This window comes from Orbicella franksi, chromosome 7 (genome assembly GCF_964199315.1).
Source record: "Orbicella franksi chromosome 7, jaOrbFran1.1, whole genome shotgun sequence".
In the NCBI taxonomy this organism is placed as follows: Eukaryota; Metazoa; Cnidaria; class Anthozoa; order Scleractinia; family Merulinidae; genus Orbicella; species Orbicella franksi.
In genome coordinates this window covers 22418579-22439052 of record NC_138151.1, presented here as the reverse complement: position 1 = coordinate 22439052, position 20474 = coordinate 22418579, and the positions used below count along the sequence as shown (strand labels likewise).

General features: G+C 37.0%; 1 protein-coding gene across 1 annotated transcript; it reads right to left on the bottom strand.

The window, feature by feature from the left end:
* Window positions 1-28: 28 nt before the first annotated feature.
* Window positions 29-14462, bottom strand: LOC145492338 (uncharacterized). The gene is made up of 10 exons (XM_081471775.1): window positions 14292-14462; window positions 13692-14066; window positions 10465-10740; window positions 8697-8815; window positions 7295-7359; window positions 6303-6439; window positions 4122-4328; window positions 3912-3948; window positions 3231-3324; window positions 29-2007 (listed from the first exon to the last, which is right to left on the bottom strand). The coding sequence occupies exons 1-10, from the start codon at window positions 14365-14367 to the stop codon at window positions 1828-1830; spliced, it is 1566 nt and encodes a 521-aa protein (XP_081327901.1). The 5' UTR covers window positions 14368-14462; the 3' UTR covers window positions 29-1827.
* Window positions 14463-20474: the final 6012 nt, after the last annotated feature.

Genomic DNA, 20474 nt, shown 5'->3' with positions numbered 1-20474 from the left:
AAGGGGTGAAACACAGTCCCACAATACGAGCGATGAAGTGTACGTTTATTTCGCGAAGTTACGGCTGCACAGCAATCATACAATCACACTTTTATAAATACAGTTAGCTAATTTAAAAATATAACAACTGATTACATATATTCACATCGATCTCCAGTGTGTATATAGCTTCTATCAACAAAGATTAAATTTAATCTTTTCTAATTTCTTCATTTAAGCTTGTTAAAGGCAACCATAGGCCCGAAGACTGAACAGCCGCCTACAAGAAGCATAAAATTACTTAACTCAATATAAACAGCTTCTTTAAACAGATCAGAGTGAATAACGAATGAGTTTTACTTTATTCAGCTGATACTCGAATTGTCACATTATTCCTCCGCAGCTTTATGGATCCGTAAATTATCATCCCATTACTACTTCTTAATTATTCACAATTGTGAAAGAACGAAAATAATTATGCTGATCACTTAATATTGTTTACATGGCTATAAGCATGGAAATAAGCATGCCTTCAGGAACCTGAACAGAACCCAAACAGACTTGCATCTCTGTCTACTCAATGTACGAAAGACACATCTATTTACTTTGCATGTTAACAGATACTCTGCGAGCAGCTTTCCTAGGTCGGGAACAATTTCCTCGTGCCCGACTTATCTAAGAGAGATCGAAGCGACTCTTCTCGCAGGGTAGCCAAAAGGACAGCGTGCTTATTATATTCTAGTATCAATTTTACTCGCTAAATTATTTGAATGGTCTTACAGCTGTCAATCAAGACAATGCCAATTAATTACATGTCTTTTTTTAATGACATTCATCAATGCAGGCTGGAAATCATATTGTTTTAAACACCTGTGCATGGCTGCTAATTACATAGCCACTCAGGTTGAAATGTCACCATGTTACATTGATAAACTTCATCTATATCCAATGAATGAAACTATATCACATCTTACACACAAGCATGTATTTCACCTAATTCACACAAAAATGCTACTCCTATAAAAGTCTTCTATGAAAAGCAGAATTGAAAACATCTTTATCTAGTGTAATATCAACATCATTTCAACAAAGTCAGTCATCAGTCATTCCAATTGGAATGAAATGTGTACAACTCTAGAAAAACTCCTTTACACATATCATTCCAAAATTGACCCTTAGGGTTCCACACCTCCCCCCGGAACCTCCCGCTTTTAAGGCTTAGTCCGATGCTCAGTACAAAACTATTAACAACTTTTTTCTTACTTGGAGAAGTAAAACGGTAAGGTTTTACAAAATAACTAGATAGAGCTTTCTATCTCTTGGCCTTAAGTCAAATCAGGGAAGCGGCAGATGAATTCTAACTAATCACCAGAGAATATCACCAAGGGCAAAATTAACAGCATGTGTATGACCCACGGGTGTGCAGGAAGTTCAACTCAAGTCACATGTAATAAATTATATGTCCTACTAATCAACATATCAAAGCAATTATTATGCCAGTGCAAAATTGCGTCAAATCCACAAACTGTATTAAGTACATGGATCAAATGCTTCATGCAGGGTTCTTAGTAGCAGGAGGCAACAAGCAGATGTTCACCAGAAGTCTGTACTCTTTTCTAATGGATATCTTCCATAGCTGTCTGTTCTATAATATCATTCTTAGCCACATAGGCCCAGTTGCTCAAAGCTGATTAACAAAATGTTTTTCCGCGCTAAAAAATGTAGAGGAATGATTTACTAATAAAATGGAATACTAAGTTATGAGATTTTACATTAATTTCCCTTTGAACAACTTGGCCTCGATCAAGAGCTACTAAGAACCCTACACATCATGATGTAGTGAAAACCTTAACACCACAACTCAAATCCTCCGCCTTCTACCTGCTGTCCTCCTGCAGGCGGAGGTCGCTTCTCAGGCGACATCTCACTGTACTCTGTCCCTGAGTACGGTGGGGGCTGCCTGCCGGGACCAGACGAGTTGTTAAAGGAGACCTCTGCATAGTTCAGTGGTGGTTTCGACTGGTCATCCTATACAAAATAGAACAAGAGTTTCTATCAAAGGTTTAGCGATTTCTCCACATCGAGATTAAACACCATGAGGTGTAAATTTTGTCATTTCTGACAATCAGTTCTGGTTAATTCGGCTGGTAGTTTCAATTTGCAGAGGAGCAGGTCATTGGTTTAAATCCTAGTCTGAACAACACAAGTCCATAACAAACTCAGATTACAAACCACCCCACTTAGACTGAACAATGTTCCAGTTCTAAAGCCCAACAGTTTACAGATTTAAGAATGCCCTACTCATTATCAAAACTGAATCAAGGACCATGTAAAAAGAATAGCAATAGCAGTTACTGTAACTCGATTATCCTTTACATGAAGGGAATCTTGTCAAGAACTCGCAAAACAACCCAACAAGAGCAAACTCTGAAGTTCAATAAATACTCTTTAATCCTACAGCACAATAATGTTTATCTTTGACCATGGTGACAAGTTGCAGTTATGTACTGTACACTTCAATTGTTTCAGTTACACTGTATATTAGAATTTGTATGAAAGGCATATCTCCTCTTTACACTGTGGGTCAATAAAGCATTCCTTGATCATTGAATGACAAAAAAGACCATGATGGCAACTTGCCATGGGCAGACTCTCTTAGCACTAACTGGTTGGCAGATTGGCATGCACGAGTTCAATTTTATGGAAATTATGATTAGACACCACTCTCACTTTCTGGAACTGCTACCACATGTATTTTTCTATTCACCTTGGGATCTCAATATTTCCAGGGCCTTATCTTGTAAAGGAATGTTGCTTAAACCAAAGCAACTTTCCTTTCCTTTTGATCTGTCAACACGAACTTGACATATCAGTTAAAACAAGGCACTACTGCAGTAAATCTGCATTCAGAACACAAGCAATCATCAAAATGTTTCCACAAACTAATAAACTATGAGTCATATTTTTTCTTTTCTTTTCCAAATGGTATGCTCTCTCTATGCTTCCTTGTGTCACTAAAAAAACAACTTCTGATTGGTGATGTCAACGAATGTTGGATTATTTGGTTTCTGATAAAGGGAATTGGAATCGTAATTGGCTATGCCACTAGAAAGGAATGAAGTTTAGGCTAAGGCAGATATTAGCCCAGAGAATGTTGCAAGATGAGGACCCCAATAATGGCGGCAACATGACTGCAAACATGAATTTAGAGTACATTCTACAAGATCAGTCACATTTTCTGTCTACCATACCTGTCTCCTTGCTGCAGTAACTGGAGCATACTGTCTGGCTTCAACATATGCTGGGCTGGCTGTACCAAGCCCTGAAGGGGGTGGCTGCCTGTTCCTACAAGAATTTAGAAATTGTTACTCTATGAATGAGAGACCAAGAGGTCCAGCAGAGTAGTGCTTCCATTGGACAGACTGCTTGAGTCTCACAGAGCATATTGGTACTTGTACAAAATGTATGCATTTGCCACGTTATCCCAACAAGAGTAAAAAGGCTCTCCACACAAGTTAGTAAAGCAACATGGCTATGCTCAACACTATCAATGGTTGGGAGATTGTTAATCTATTGCCAATCATTTGCATTAAATAGTTAAAAAAAGAGTTAATTACAGTAGAATTTCTTTCTCTGTTGAGACTAGTGATACATGTGAATAGGTATGTCTCAGGACTATGCCGTAGGCACAATACAAAAACTTTAACAACATTAGCATGAACAATTTAAATGTACATGTACCATGTATGTTACACATGGTTGTACAGTGTGTGCATGCACATCTGGTGTAAATAATGGAAACATGTTTCTGAATGTGACAAAGAAGTACAGTTAAACAAACTACAGTGTTTATGTACCTACAGTTATAAGACAGGTTACAACAGGCACAAAACCTGACAGTGCAACAGAAGATAAAAACAGAGTGAACTTACATGCGATAACCATCAGCTTCACTGTACGACTTCCCACCTTGAATAGATCAAAATCAAAAACCTTTTAGTCATCATATGGAGTGAATGGCATCAAATCAAATCAAATCAAATCAGCATCAAAACCCCCCTCAAAAAAACCTTATCAAAAATAGTTAAGTGATAATTAAAATTTCCCAATGTAAGAGCTACTGATGGAAGTACATTGCCTACCTTTAGAAGCACCCTTATTATTCGACCTCCTTTTGCAAATGTACCACACAAGGATAATGATGGCAACAATGATGGCAAATGCAATGCATCCTCCAATGATACCCCACAATGCACCCCCTGAGAGGCCTGATCCACGAGCACCAGTAGAAGGAGCTTCTTTTTTATCCTCAGTTGTTGTTTCTGTAGATTCAGTGGTTGGAGAAGTCGCTGCAGGACAAAATTGAAAGCAGTGAAGTCTTCCTAACAAAACATACATGTAGATGTGACTACATTGTATTTCCAGCATTAGACTGTCCTTGTCTGTGACTTCGCTTTGGCAAATGTACAGAAAATGCCAGCATTTAAACCACTAGGCTACACAATATAACAGATACATCAGTGTAACTAATGACCTGAACTAGAGGGGTAAAAAACCAAAATGTCACTAAAGAGTACGATAAGTTATTATAATTTATTCAATTTTCACTGCGATTATATAACAAAAGAATCAAATTATAAACAATAATTATTACAAAATAATAATAATAATAATAATAATAATAATTGTAATAACCACATTGATAAAAACTATAACAAAATTCTCAAACATGATCGGCCATCAGCAGCCCGATTTGAGCATTAATTGGACAGTGTACGCGTCATGCTTGTAATTGGACAGTACGCATCATTTTGTACGCGCTGTTGCGGTACACTTTGTTGAGTAAACTGCTGTGTTTTTCAGCATTTATAACGATGTTTAATCGTTCAGTGCTAAATCGACATTTTGTTTGTTTCTCGAATTTTGTCATAGTTTTGATTAATTGGTAACAGGGCTTCATGTCATCCAATTCAGTCTGTAATCATACACGTGATTAACAAATTGGACGCCTGCTTAGCGGTCGTCCGATTTTGTTAATCACTCATATGATTACAGACCGATTTGGACTCCACTCAGTCCTATTACCATTATTAATAGTATATAACAAGGCAGTGAGGAAGACTAGGAGGGAACTGACGAATCATATGTGCTAGTCAACCCATTATGAAAATAAAATGTATGATTATATAAAAGCTTAATCATTAAACAAGCAATTTATTAACTATCTACTAACTACCTAAATAACTAGCTAATTAACAATCTAACTAACTAACTGGCTAAGAAACATCCTTACTAACTAACTGCCGATGTTAGCCCAGGTGGTATAGGGGCACTCAGGATCAAAAACCTTATCTTTATAAAAAATAGTACATAATCTCTTAAAAGAAGAAAGACTAGAGTTGGCAGTCCTCAATTCATCGGGCAAATTGTTCCATAAATACAGAATCCTGTTAAAAAAAGTTCCCTTAAAAAGTTCCGTCCTTACTCTATTAATTTTTAGTTCACTACTAGAGTGTGATCTTAATCTCTCATCAGAACAAAATTGAAAACACGAATTTCATGAAGAGTTAAAATGCCTGTTCTTCATTTTATAAAAGGTTGAGAGGTCCTTGACTTCTCTGCGGTAAGTAATAATCACAATAATAATTATTATTACTATGATAGTGTACAACTTTGGAAAATTGAAGTTTGAAGTGTCAATGTTAAGTGAAAAGCTATGTCAAGGAGAAACTATTGTGAGTCTGGGGCAGTTTGCCATAATTAAAAATAATAAATAACAATTGGGGTAACCATGTGCTGACAGACAGGAAATTCCATTTTCAATCCAATTTTGTCATCAATAAAAATAATACAGTACCTTTCCTTCATTTCCGATATTAAATTTCTTTGATCATATTTCCACAAATAGGCGAGTCTTTGTTTATAATATTTCTCTCCGATCAAGCTACAAAAATCTCAACTTTAAATATTGACAGGGAGTGGCTGGTATGATTAACTGTCACTGGAAATTTGCAAAAAATAAAATTGCAAACAATTTACATGCATGGACTTGTTAGCAATCTTGTCCTTCAATATTGCATAACAAGATTTACATGTAAAAGTTTTAAGACGTCTTTAAACATTTGGCATCAATGCAAATATACCGGTATGTGTACATATAAAGAAACATGAAGCCTTCTACATGTATACACAATATCCCGTACTAATAAGGCCAAATGTTAGAACTGACATTGGCAAAGTGTGCTTAAAAACACATAATCATTTGCTGCATCAGTAGAGATTCAAGCTATAACATCTACTTGGCAAAGTGGCATTGGACTTACTTGGATTCACATCAAGTTGACGGTCAACCGTATATGGACCAAGTTTTCCATCATTCATTTCATCCCTCAGTGGCTTCAAAGGGTCATTGACTGTTGGTCCAAATGCAAGTTCAACAATAGCATATACACTTCCATCCCTACAATGTAAAAACAATAACTTAATATCAGCTAATCATACGTTCACATAATATGTACACATGTTCATGAACCCAAGGAATTATCTGCTGGACATGTACAATAACAGCGTGCTTACAAGTACATGTATAGGAGAATCTTTGTTTACAATATTTGCCTCATTACCATAAGTGATACAGTTTCTGATGGAGCTACAAAGAGATTAATACTGAATATTGAAAGGGCACAGCACGATTAACTGTCCCGATGAATCTGAGCACGATGTATTGAATACTTTTTGTGTGACAAGGGTTTAAAAGCTCAAAATTTTACAAAGAATGTATGAGCTCATTAGCACTTTTGCCACACAGAAATTTTGATGTTTTTGAAAGCCAATTTCTCCTTGAATATTACACCCAAAGAGCCAATGTCACCACTTACTAAGTTTCACAAGCTCTTAACATTTTTCTAGTAAAATCGTGTCTAGCATGATGCCTTCTATGTGCAAAGTGGTATGTTAATAAGGAAAAATGTAAACAATGACGTCAGCAAAGATTCGCTTATAACTTGGTACAGCTAAGTCGAAATTCTCAATAAACCAATTAGCCTGGCCTGGTTGGCACAGAGGTTTTCAGTACAGTGTAGGCAGTGTTATTACTGGACATGGCAACCATCACTTTCTTAAGAACCAGACAAATAGTCAAGTACATGTGGAGTGGTTGCAGGCCAGGATCATGAAGTACAGAGCTAGATGGTGATTTTTGCCTGACTACATTTTAACGCCCAGAAAAGCTACTAATAAAATGCAATTTTGCATTTTGTTAAAAAGTTGTTTACACATTTTCTTATACAATTTTTCTGTTAATGGGTGCAACTACCTGAATTCTTCAACATCAACTCTGTGTAGTTGCTTTCCAGGATTGTCAGCATAAGCACCCCAAATCTAAGGACAACAAACACAAGGGAAAACTTTTAACACAATAAAATTCAAGGAAAAAATTGATGCTTCCCTTATGAAGGACTTCACGTAGCTTAATTTGCAAAAAAAAAAAAAGTCTGCAATCAGATATTCCTCTGTTTAAAGAGACATAAACAAGACAAAAAAGACCAAAACAAAGTAGAATTGACCCTTGCACCTTGTTTGTATACATGTAAAGACTGCTGATAACTGCAATAGCAGCTCTATAAATTGTAATTATGGAACAAGTTTTTGTAGTGAGATCTTGGCCATACATGAACACGTATGTACAGAAAAGAAACTCAGCAGATTAGGCCTTTTCATTCCACTGAGTCTAACATACAATACTCTTCTCATATGAAAAAGCCTTAGGACTCGTAATTGCCACCAAAAAATCTTGGTCTTAATGTACTTTTCAGGCTTCCTGTGAGTGGTCCTTTGGAAAAAACGGAAATAGCAAACGTGGATAAACAAATGCTTGTGAATCTTAAGGCTGCCTTTCACTGGGGCATTCATAAGCATATTTAAGCACATGAGGACACCTGAACATGAACATAACGACATAGAGCTGTATGCAAGAGCAGAATAAACAGGATTCTCAATACCAGCTGGTTCTCATCAAACTGAAGTTTGCAGAAGTCCACGTCAAAGACAGTCATGGTATGCTTGGTTGACCACTGTGTGCTTATGCTAACATTACAGTATACTGTTACCGGTGGCTATGCCTTGTATGTAGATTCTATCCTCACAAAGACAACTGAAATTCTACAATTTTTTGTGCCAGTTACAAATTTACCAATTTTCTGATTTTTCTTTTCGCATTTACTGCCTCGACAAAATTTACATTCTTTCCATTTCTTTACGATCTATGTTAAGTCCACCATATGGCTGGCTTGTGGATTTTACAAAATTTGCTATTTTTTTTGCTAACTTGATGATTTTGCAGCACATCATTATTATTTTGTATTTTTCACAACTGGGTTCAATCCTGGACATTACTCCAATTACTTATGGCAATGCTCACACTTGTGCTTATGTGCTATTCTCCTGCGTTTAATTTCCAGGTGGCCTGATCAGTATCTTTGGATGATTATAACTTTAATAGATCTCAGAGAAACTAAATATCCCCAGTAACTTCACAACAAAAAAGAATTTGGGGTTTCTTTTTTCTGCCACTAAAAAAGGCCTAACCATGTTATTTACTAAATATCTCTAAGTTTAGTTTGACTCACAAACCTAGTGTGTACACCAGAACCTTCAAGGCACATACTGTACATGTACATTTGGTCCCAATCATTAAATGCATGTTTAAAATAACTTACTGCTGACAACAATGATGATTCTAAATCCTTGAACTCCTTTGATACTTCATTTGCAAAGGGATCCTTGTAGGTCAAATCTCGTATTCTAATTCCAACTCTCTCAGTTTTGCAATCAGTGCCTTTTAAATAATACACAAACATACATCAACAAGTAGAATACAAGAAAGTGATGCACATGTGCTGTAAACCAGGGCTGTGATTAGGGATCAGGAATGCAACAACTATAGCTGTATGAGTTTGAGCCCTGCCTAATTTGATTATAAAAAATACCAAAACAAATTGGACTGTGAAAAGTACTATAACAAAAACCAAGAATTAAAAACCAAAGAAATAAATTATTACATTTTAAATAAAAATAATTCCAACTTCCATTTAAGGTGGCTCCACAGGGTAATCATTTATGGTGTTGCACGTGCAAGTGTTATGTTTTGTATACTGTTTTTGCATTTGTTTTTACACCCAGTCCTCTCAAACGTATTACATGTAATAGGCAATGATTAAATAGTGTTTTACTATCATTTCTGTTAAAATTTTGGGTTTGAGTCTTGAATTATAAATGCCCAAACGAATGTGTTTTTTTTACTTTTTTATGGCTTTATTTGTGATTTTCTTGAGTTTCCTTCTGTGAAATCTTCCAAAATTTTCACAGCACATCGCAACCTGCAGGGTAAGAATTTTAAACAAGGAAAAAAAGTAGGGTTTGTACAGGCAGTTTTTTTGATTTTGGCAAATTTATGTATTTTACCACTACGAAAATACTGGTCAGATAGATATCCCTAAAAAACAGCTCCAACTAAAGTAAAATATTTACCGGTACTACCAGTCTGCCAAATTTTAGCAAATTTCACTGAAAGAAATGCGAGAAAATTCATGGTCATTTTTGCTTTTTGTGCTCATGTTGATGTCATAAAATATTGAAAAACACTGACGTTTTTGTTCAGGCATGCGCAGATTACTTGAGCTTTTGTCCTCAGTGCGCGTGCGATCATAAAACTATAGAGAGCCACCTAATAAGGCTGTGGTCTAGGAAAAATTACATGCAGCCAAAAGATGCCTACCATAAAATCCTGAGTGCCCAAGACTTAAAATCTTATATGAAAAAAGTAAGTTTTTTCAGTTGCCCAAAGGCAAAAGTTCAGGTAGTCCAAGGCCTTGTGTCCAAGGCCTACAAGGCCTTGGACTACCTGAACATTAAACATCAATCCATTAGTCAGAATGGTAAGCAATTTCTTCGAATCAATGTTTTCTCAGATGAATTAGGTTTTCTGTTTTCAATGTGAAATAAATTCATGAGATTTATCGCAACTTTTAGCTTCTTTCATGTCAGCTACACATAAGATTAATTGATTTACACTAGAAACCAACACTCAGGTAACTAGTCAGGAGCTCGCCCTGGTACAGCAGCACCCGCACATGGTATGGTTACCTCAAAACAAAGTGATAAATTTATTCACAAACTGAAAAGTACCAACATTGGCTGTGGAGTTACTAGTGAGGGGCAGTCTGTGTTTTATATTGACAAATTAAGAATTTGTATAGACTGGCCATTAAGAAAAAGAAGAAATATCAGTTGATAATGTCTGGTAGCTCTTGCTGTTCTTCCTACCCCGTCATTATGCTCAGTCTGTTAGTTTTATGTAATAAGAATACTTTCCAACCAAGTGAAAAGGATTAACTCAAAACAGTAATCTTTGAAAGTACATGTACATGTAAATGATACTATTTACATGTCTGCCTCAAGCACTGAAACTAATTTTATAATACTTACATCTTATGTTAACTATACCAATGGCAGTAACATTATCACCAAAACCATTACTCGCTGTACATATGTATGATCCTGCATCCTTCTTCTGCACATTAACAAGATGAAGCACATAACCAGAGGCATTGAACTGGCTTGCTGGAATGCCAGCTTTTGTCCAGGTGATCTTTGGATGTGGATCCCCAGATGCATTGCATTCCAGTGTGTGGTTCTGTACAGAGCTTGAACTCAGAGTAAGTTGATCTTCACGTTTTGGGGGAACAGTTATTTTTGGAGGCACTAGGAAATAAACACATACATGTATGCATGTTAGGAAGAAGAAAGTTAATAAGTCATAAATGAGAAAACACGTTATAAGAATGTACACACTAAAAGCTGTATTTCTACAACTGTATTCTTGCAAACACAGATCATGACTGGAAAGCTATGAAAACAAATATCAAGGCTTGGGTTTCAACAGAATTTCTCTTGTTTCTACAACTATAATAGAAAGAAATGTGAAAGTTGTTCACAAAAATAACACCTGTTTTCTAATTATATGACTAGGAAAATTATGTCATATGAAGTGATTGGCTGAAAACAAGCAAACTGATTGTTAATTTTAATGAGCAACCAGTGATTCAAGAGGGCAACCAAATTTACAGGTTTTGATGTCCAGCATTTGAAATAGGGACTCTTAATTTCAAGTACTGTGTAATAAATGAACAATCATATGAAAGCTTGTGAAACTACTACTACGGTTACATGTACATATTGAAAATTCTTTCAGAGTTTACACAAACCAACTCTGCTTTTGGCTCAGTAATACCCATCGTTGGAAAAAAATTCAAGGACTTTTCAAGGATTTAGAAGGGATTTCAAGGTCTTTTCAAGGATGGATGGTGCCCAAGGACTTTTCAAAGACTCTACCCAAACTTCAAAGACTTTGCAAACCCTGTAAGAATAAGATGACCAAGAAAAAATATGTTCTTTTCCAGTTAGGACATCCTGATAAAATGTTTCACTTTCCATTGGCTGTGTTTAATATAACTGTGCCTATACATGCATCTTCAAGTTATGTTAAGTGACTCTGACATTGAAATTAGCCATCATCACAATGTCATCAAACACCTTTAAGGCTTCTAGAGTGAGAGTGCTCCGAAGCAAAATGGCAATCACAAGGCTCACTTGAAATTATTTCTTTGTTAATATTATTGTCAATACAGTGAAAGTTCTTGTAAGCAGACAGCCTTTGGACGCAAAGGTGTCGATTACTGGAGCTGGTCGCTTACGAAAATGGTTCTTGTAAGCGGCCATAAAGGCGTAAGAGATAGATGGCTGGGTTGACCAGCTAACAATAAACACTAAGAATGCAAAAAAATGCCACCACCTGACACTTGAGAACAGAAAATTTCCAGATCAACAGCCCATAGTTAATAGAGGAAATGGTTAGGAAACCTGGTAGTTCTTTGTTGTGTTTTTGTTTGCTATTTTGGTGGTTGACCCTGCACAAAACCTGGTAAAATACAAAAGGTGGTTATGTGTGCTCATACAACTAACCAATAGAAGCATTATGTAATCCATGCAGAGTCAATGAGCATAGAACAAGACGTGCTGGGCCAAGGACCATCCAACATAAATCTTAGCTTGTTTGTTTGCTTGATGTTTACCGGGCTTCTTAACCATTTTCCTCTGTTAACTATGAACAGCCTAACTATTCTCTTCTGCAGCCACTTGGGCTGGAGTCCCCCAAAGCTTATCCTAAATATTATTATTACAACTGCCATATATACACCTGTATATTCAGTAGGTTTGCTGATTTTGGAAAACCCTTCCTAATTACTATCACAATATATTTAACAGTCATCCAAAGCAATTTGCTTTGACAAACAGTATGCACCCCCATGACTTTTTTAACCGCAGACTAAACTCTATTTACATGAGTAGGCCATTAATTTTCATACCCTTCAACAAAATTGATAAACGAAAAATAAAAATAAATCCCTAAAATCTGGTTGACACGAGTGTCTTAGAAGCAGTTTTGACGACAGTATTAAACAGGATTAACTTTATTTCGAAACAAGGTGTAGCCGAAACCCTCATTGTTGTTTTCGTTTTTTTTATAAAACAAAGGATATTCAAATTAGTCCCAACCGTATGCGTATTCAAAAGATACTGTACGTATCCTAATGAAATGAGCATCTACGAGAGTGATCGTTCAGACTGGCATTAGTTTCTACGTTTAAAACGTAAGAAGCTTCTAGTAAGCTTATTTAGTGGAACTTCGCCGATACAAGTGTCGTGAACTGTAAGTGAGCCGTATACAACGCAAAGATGTCACAATGCGGATATTTGTGGGAGTAAATTTTATGCAAATCACGCTACACGTATATGACTCATCATCGTTGCTTCGAAACTACGATCTTTAGAAGAAGACGTTATACCAAGACTTATACTTCAAAAGCATTCGCAACGGATATAATTATCTGAATAAGACACATTAGTAATAAACCCAATAACAACACAAAAAAAACTCTACGTGAAGCAAAATGTAGCGTGAACTTTCATACACAGAAAACGACAATATCGTTTTTCGAAAGGTAAAGTATCATACGAATATTTTCCTTTTGAGTCATCCAAAGCGAAACGATTTATCGCGATACACAACCTTTTGTTAAACGCTACAAGATCACAAGAATTTCATTCAATAGTATCCCACTAATCGCAAACGCAATTTAAATTCTTCAAATAGCTAAATTTGGGTGTTTATCGCGTTTGAAAATCATCAGGAATTATAATTTTGAAATATGCGAACATCCCTCTCCCTTGAAGCCAGTGTCGCTTTAGCTGATCGGGAGTGACAATACAACGGATGTATTTCAAGGTTTAATATTTCAGTAACGTGTACATCAACAGTAAAGTGAACCTCGAACCTACATTTTCAAGAAAGAGGTGTACACAGCAAAGAGATGAAATGATGCACGCCAATAACATTGCCACCGATCACGACTGATATTTCAGAAAAAAGGAAGCTTATGTTGGAGTGCTCGTTGCTTATAAATCAGTCTTTCGCTGTATGCTACACACATACAACCTACTTATGGTTCACGATTAGTTCTAAGTCTCATTGGTATCACAGATACTAAAAAATCATCAGTAAAAAAAAGTAAACAACTGAACTCTAGCTAAACGGCAAAGGTAACAAACACATTCCATTCCACTGCCGATAACTCTTTTTAAGTCTTACTTACCTTTCACTCTAACAGTTACTTGGAAAGCTACCTCTCCAATAACATCCGCACTGGTCCTGTAATTTATCTCGAGTGTATAAACGTACTCATCATTTATTTGGACGTTAAAAATCTGCAGTTCTTGATCGAGACGTGCCCTATACTTTGTGAAATCTGCAAATTTTGGGCTCGGAGTGAACACACCATTGCCTGGTCGTGATGCTATTAGCTCTGATTCAGTTTCGCCAGGTCTCTGTCTCTTAAAAATGAAGCTGTCGATAGTTTCGCCATCATCACCACGGCAAGTTTCCCATTTCAGAGATACTGTCTTGCTGTTGAATCCTAGCACCACGTTTTTGGGATTTTCAGGTTTAACTGTACATAAAATCGCCGATTCTGAAATCACATCATAAGGAAATTGCTAGCCAGAGGTTAAAATGACAATTTTACGTATACCTGGCACTACGTATTGTTTTAATTTTCGATCGAGATTTCATTCGTATTCCCCTAACTTACTAGATAGCCGTAGTACTCCAAAAAGCCAAATTATATGGCTAACAAACATCGAGAAAGATGGAGGGAAAAGGCGATCGAGATTTCATTCGTATTCCCCTAACTTACCAGATAGCCGTAGTACTCCAAAAAGCCAAATTATGGCCATCAAACATCGAGAAAGATAGAAGAAAAAAGCATTCATTTTCTTAAACGAAACTTTGAATTGCAATAGGTCTTCCTTTAGATGACAAATTCTGGAAAGACTGTTCGTTATATTTGATGAATGATGAATGACATCATATAGGGACGCTAAGCTCAAGCCGAGGACACGCCAAGCCAATCTCGTTCCCAGAGCCCGCGTTATCCTTACCCTGCGGAAACGAAGGCACGGTGGAGACAGAGCGAAAAAATAGGTCCGCACTGCGTACTTGTCTGTGCGTAGCGTCCTTTTTGCTTGTTTGAACTTTACGGGTTGAGGAAATTAAACTAGGATGCTTATTGTAAACGGGCGTCTCTATCGGAATAGCGAGCTGTTCCCTTTCTTCCTCGCGTTTTTTTGCCTCCCGATCCCCACCCCATCCCCGTTTACGTGTGCAACGTTGTTAGTGTGTTTAGACAACAGGTAGTCTGCTTACGTGAGTCCGTTAGCGCCTCTATTACGTCATTCTGTACCGTTGTCGCAGTGTTGCGCCTTTTTTTGACGACAAATATGTGCAGTTGTGAAAGAAATTCAGAGGAAGGGAGCTTTTTCTACATTAATGAAGGTCTTTGGTTTATTACATGCAAAATAGAAATATCGTGCTACATAAAATCCCTGGGTACTGATTTGAGTAGTTCGAAAGATAACATGTAGTAAATATTAATGTGCTATGAATTGTCACGGTAGGGTTTTGAGTGAGATTTTGTTGACGTTGTTAGCTGTCTCTGTTTGTTGGACAGAAGTTGATAAGATCTTGTAAAAAAAAAACACAGATCGGTTGAAAGCACTAAACTGAGAGGCATGAATTGACCCTTGTCGACCTTATGAAAGCACTTAGCCCTGTCAACACTATTAAACACCTTTCAAAGGCAAGCTTTTTAACCTCAGTTTAAAACACAAAGAAATTTGTGCCATCACAATTGGAGTAATTTCAGACATTCTAATTCGAAAATAGTATTTTAGTTTTTTGCCAAATTGGACATCAAAACAAATATTGTAGAGGGATTATTTAAGTTTAAGATAAGAATTCTACTCCAGTGGAGTAGAATTCTTATCTTAAACTTAAATAATCCCTCTACAATATTTGTTTTGATGTCCAATTTGGCAAAAAACTAAAATACTATTTTCGAATTAGAATACTATTTTCGACTTAAGCTTGTTTGTTTTAACCAATGTCGAGGTAAAACACTTGCCACAACACATTGGATATCAAAACAAATATTGTAGAGGGATTATTTTGTTTAAGATAAGAATTCTACTCCACTGGAGTAAAATTCTTATCTTAAACAAAATAATCCCTCTACAATATTTGTTTTGATATCCAATGTGTTGTGGCAAGTGTTTTACCTCGACATTGGTTAAAACAAACAAGCTTAAGTTATCCTGGAAGCCACTCGCAAGTAATTTTTGATACTAATTACGTTTAGAACGTTTACGTTGGGGTGCGTGTCCATTTCATGCATGATCTAATTCCCAGAAAATAACGATGGAATCAATGACATCAAAAATTGTAGGGTCTAGATTTTCCTCCACATCATTCGTTTGCCTTATATATACACTTTGTAGCACTCATCATTTGTGTCAACCAAAGTATCACTTCATTCCACATTTTGTATTGTGCAACGACTTGTTTTAAATTTGTTTCAAACAATTTTAAAATAATAATAAATAAATAAATAAAAACAATCTTTAAAGAGGAAGCGCCCGTCACGTAATGCGTGGTTTTCAGGGAGGTCCTCCATAAAAATAAAAAGTATTAAAATCTAAAATAAGAAATACAAATATCACAGATCTAAAATATAAAATATACAATAATTAAAACTACAAAAACTACCAAAACTACTTACTGTCCTAAAAAAATTAACGTCTTGGCTCCGAGAATTGTAGCAAATTCTCCATAATACGACATCGTTGTCCGTAATTGAGGCCAAGCACATCATAATTCAGAACTGATCCTTAAAACGCGATGAGACATCCTTTGCATTCACGAAATGGTTATGAAAGCCGATTCTTGACCGGTATTGTTCGCATCAAAAAACTTTTGATCTTGGAAAACAACAGGGTGTCTGTCAACACTGCTCAAGAGTATTTATAACAATGCAAGTACAATACAAGTGCGGTACAGTCTTTTTTAGTTTCTGAGAGTTTCTGACAATCCCTGACAATATCTTTAACTTAGAAGTGCTTCCTACATCAATCAGTTCAAGCCCATATAAACGTGCTAGCGAGGTATTGGCTTGCGAAATTTAATGACTCCTTTCGCTCTATAGGGCAACCCCCGCCGAACATTTAGGCAATAAATTTTTTAGCTTGCAAAAGCGTTCCAGCCCCTGTGCAACCTGCACTAGGCACAAGCCGAGTCTTAATGTGATGTCTTGTGTGAAGGAAATAACTTCCGATATGAACACCTGAAGGAATGATGAAAGAAAGCTATCAATAAACAATACAGCTGCAATTAATATTTTCAAAGCCTACACGAAATTAGGAAGCTGGATTTTCCATCAATGAAAACAAAAATTACGGAGGATACGAAGATAGATTTTCGATACATGCAAACAAGCAACATGCAAACATGCAAACCTACCTTGACAACTAAAAGCTGGAAAATAAAAATGAAGTATCTTAAAACCGAGAAATGGTACACAAGAGCAAAGGGGCCAGCACGAAGAAGGCAGAAAATCCATTCGCACAAGCCAACTAGCAGCCAATCTTCTCGTCCATAGGATTGGTGGAAGTCCTTTCGATCACGTAATTCTCGTAAACAGACAAACTTTTGCTGCCAACTTAAAGTGAGCTTCGCACACACAAAAACAGCTGATTGGTCGACAAATTGTGACGCAAAATGGTGCTGTTGAAGTCAATGCGCATGCGTGGCTTGAAAACTCTTGTTCCTTTTAAGATAGCGGACGAAGTTGTTTACAGTGGAGCTCCAGAGGCCCAAAGGGCCGCCAAGCGGAGCACCATGACTATAGGAACAGAACCACATGCATGCTTAAGGCGGGGGTTACAAAAGAATTTAAGTGAAATTTTAGGGAGTTTAAAGAGGGATTAAAAGGATAAAAAGGGGTTTGGAACACCACCAGACAGTTGATTGCCCCCAAAAGGGCACCCCGGGTTGGTGGGCAACTGTGTACGTCTACCAATTTCTAACTTCAAATTCTAATTTTAAAACAACATCAAATCTTCAAAATTTCCTCTTTCCATAAATTTTACTAATCCTTTGAGAAAAACTATTTATCCCCAAATATACCCAAAAATCACCAAAAAATTTACAAAACAGCCCAAAACGTAGCTATGTGAAATGAGCAGAGAGATTTTTCACTGCTTGAAACGTGAACGAGATATTTGCTTTCAAACCATAATACCCAGCAATAATATGGCCTTCATGTTAACCCCCGCCTTAACAAATAGATTCCATGTTGCCGTGCGTCTGTTCAGTAATAGATCCCAGATGACGTCAAAATGTTGTAAGAACAAAAAAGTGGCACACGGGGCGATAGCCGAACGTGTCACTGATGTTCTTACCACATTTTGACGTCTTCTGTGATCTATTACGGGACAGACGCACCGCAACATGGAATCTATTTGTTTTATATAATAAAGAAACAAACTACCACAGAAAAAGCTCTTTTATTTCAAAATCTTTCAACATAACTCGAAAGTCGGCCCTTGCCCACTTTGGTAAACACGAAAAAAGCCATTTGACGTAATCTATTGTCTATACAAAATGAAGCAATCTCATTGGTTGCTGTGCGTAGCAAAGAATTGTGATTGGTCAATGAAAATCACGCCACTGTCGCGCTTAAATCGAGCGGTCGCTTATTGTGGAATGAAATCGCTAACTTACAGAGAAAGCAGAATTGAACTGCGAAATCTATAAATCTTAAAGAAAATCCTGGATAAGTCAAGACAGTTTTTGCCATCAGAGCAGCCCTGTGAGCCGAAAAGCTTGGATGCTGCCTTGAATATTGCCGGAAGTGAAAAAATACGCTCGAAAAAACTTGCGGTTGCGGTCACCACTGGAGGCCATTTTAATGAAAGGAGCGTTAGTGATGGGTGAAATTTGTGCCCTCTGTGGTTGGGGATCCTCAAATCAGTTTGATATAGTGCCCCTAGATCAGTCGTCGCCTGTTTTAAAGATAACTGCCTTTAGTTCAAGTTCGTACAAGTCACAATTGCACAAAATACTGCTGTGTTAAAGCATTGTCGGCCAAGAACCTCAGACTGACACCGCTATTTGTCCTTTTAGAAATGTTTCCGGACCTGTTTTTGGGCTCATCTACCAGATGCTTGCCATTTTCTCGCATTTTCTTGCATAAGAGCTTGAAATAACTTTGTTTGGTTCGCCTTGTGGTCCTTCCGTGGTAGCATCACAACCGAGAATCTTTGATTCTCTAAACTGCTGATGCATCACAGGATTATAGTGCTGTTTAGATGGATTATCGCTTTGTTCCTCATGCCATCTCGTCGAATTCTTGAAGAAAAAAAAAGAAAAAAAAGAAAAAAAAAGAAAAAAACACGTAGCGATGTTCTTTGCACAACAACTCTGGTTTAACACTGCGATTTCGATGTAAACCATAACTATTTTTTCTCGCAAATCGTGCAATTTTCCGTACTTTTGTGATTCAGTCCGCAAATTTAGATACGCTGTTACGCAGGTCTTTCCTGCGTGAACTACATGAAATTAATTTCCATGTGTGGAATTTAATAAGATTTAAGACAATCACAAAATTATTTGCATCGCTTTGTTTGTTTTAATTTTTTGTCGTAAAACGTCGATCCAGAACAGTTTTGTCCAGCGTACTATGTGTTTATTTTAACTGATTTTAAAAAGCGATGTTTTGACGTTTCATTCTTGACATCAATCTGTGTCAACAATTATTTTGAGACTGGGAACTTTTTAAATAAATTAATGTCATAAATATTTTGTTTATTGGGCTTGTTATATTCGAGACAAAGCAACGGTTTCTCACTCGAAAGTTAATTTGAAGACCAATTTTGTGTTTGGTTGACTGAGACTGCTCGAGTAATTTTTTCTGAATAATTTTCCTAAAAAGAAACCGCTTTTTTTGCTTCCTCCTGCTTCTCGTACCTGTTCAATGCCTCGATAAGACTTTTTTGTACCTTATCTTTCGCCCAGTCACGTAAAATGTCACCTTAATTCTCAAAACTTTCCGCCATTTTAAAATACAGAAGGAAAAACTTTGTAATGATGACGTCAATCGTACGTCTGTCCTCTAATAGATCATAGGCGAGAACCGATCAAAGTGCGAGAATAATTTGGGTTATTATATAAATAGAAATAGAAACCCATGCAACTCATGAAAGCGTAAATCAACATGGCTAGCGGCATGAATCTGGTCAACATGGCTAGCGGCATGGATAGCGGGCTCGTACACCCAACGACGACGACGACGTTCCACAACATGGCGGCCATACTCCAGCTAATACCAAGTCTTGGTTTATAGCGTACATCGTTGATATTTGACATCCACGTTAAGGTCAATTGACACCTGTCAAAACAAGGCATCTGCTTCGGAAATTGGGTTAAGGCTAACCCAGGTTTAAAAGTTTACCGAAGTATAAATTTATCTTCTAGAAGAGTGTTTTTCACTGTTTTACAGTCAGGGCTCCTGGTGTAGTAGGAAACCTCACTGCAAAGTTACAAAACTCAAATCAAAAGTCTCGCTTATCCTGGGTTAGCTTAATCGGATTTTGAACAAAGCTGCCCAGGAGCGCCGCTTTTAGGCTTGGCTAAATCTATATGATGTTGTGGGCGGCGTTTTTTAAGATGTTTGCCGCGTCAAGTATTAATTCGAATTGAAATTAACGGAACAGATGTTTCATGGCGGTCGAATAAAATTTCTGGACGTTCTGAGCCACGATAGATCTTCGGACACCATGTTTTGGGCGAACAAACGAAAACAGTATGTTCCTGCTCATGCGTTTACACAGGTTTACACCAACAGTCCTCCATCTTACTTGCAATTTGTATTGCTTTTCTGTTTTTGAGTGGCTTTTGATTTAGCCGTATGTTACGGGAGCTATTTTTGTAAAGCCATTTTTTTAAAGGCTTGGCTTGATCGTCCTTGGGGCTTTAATCTGCATGA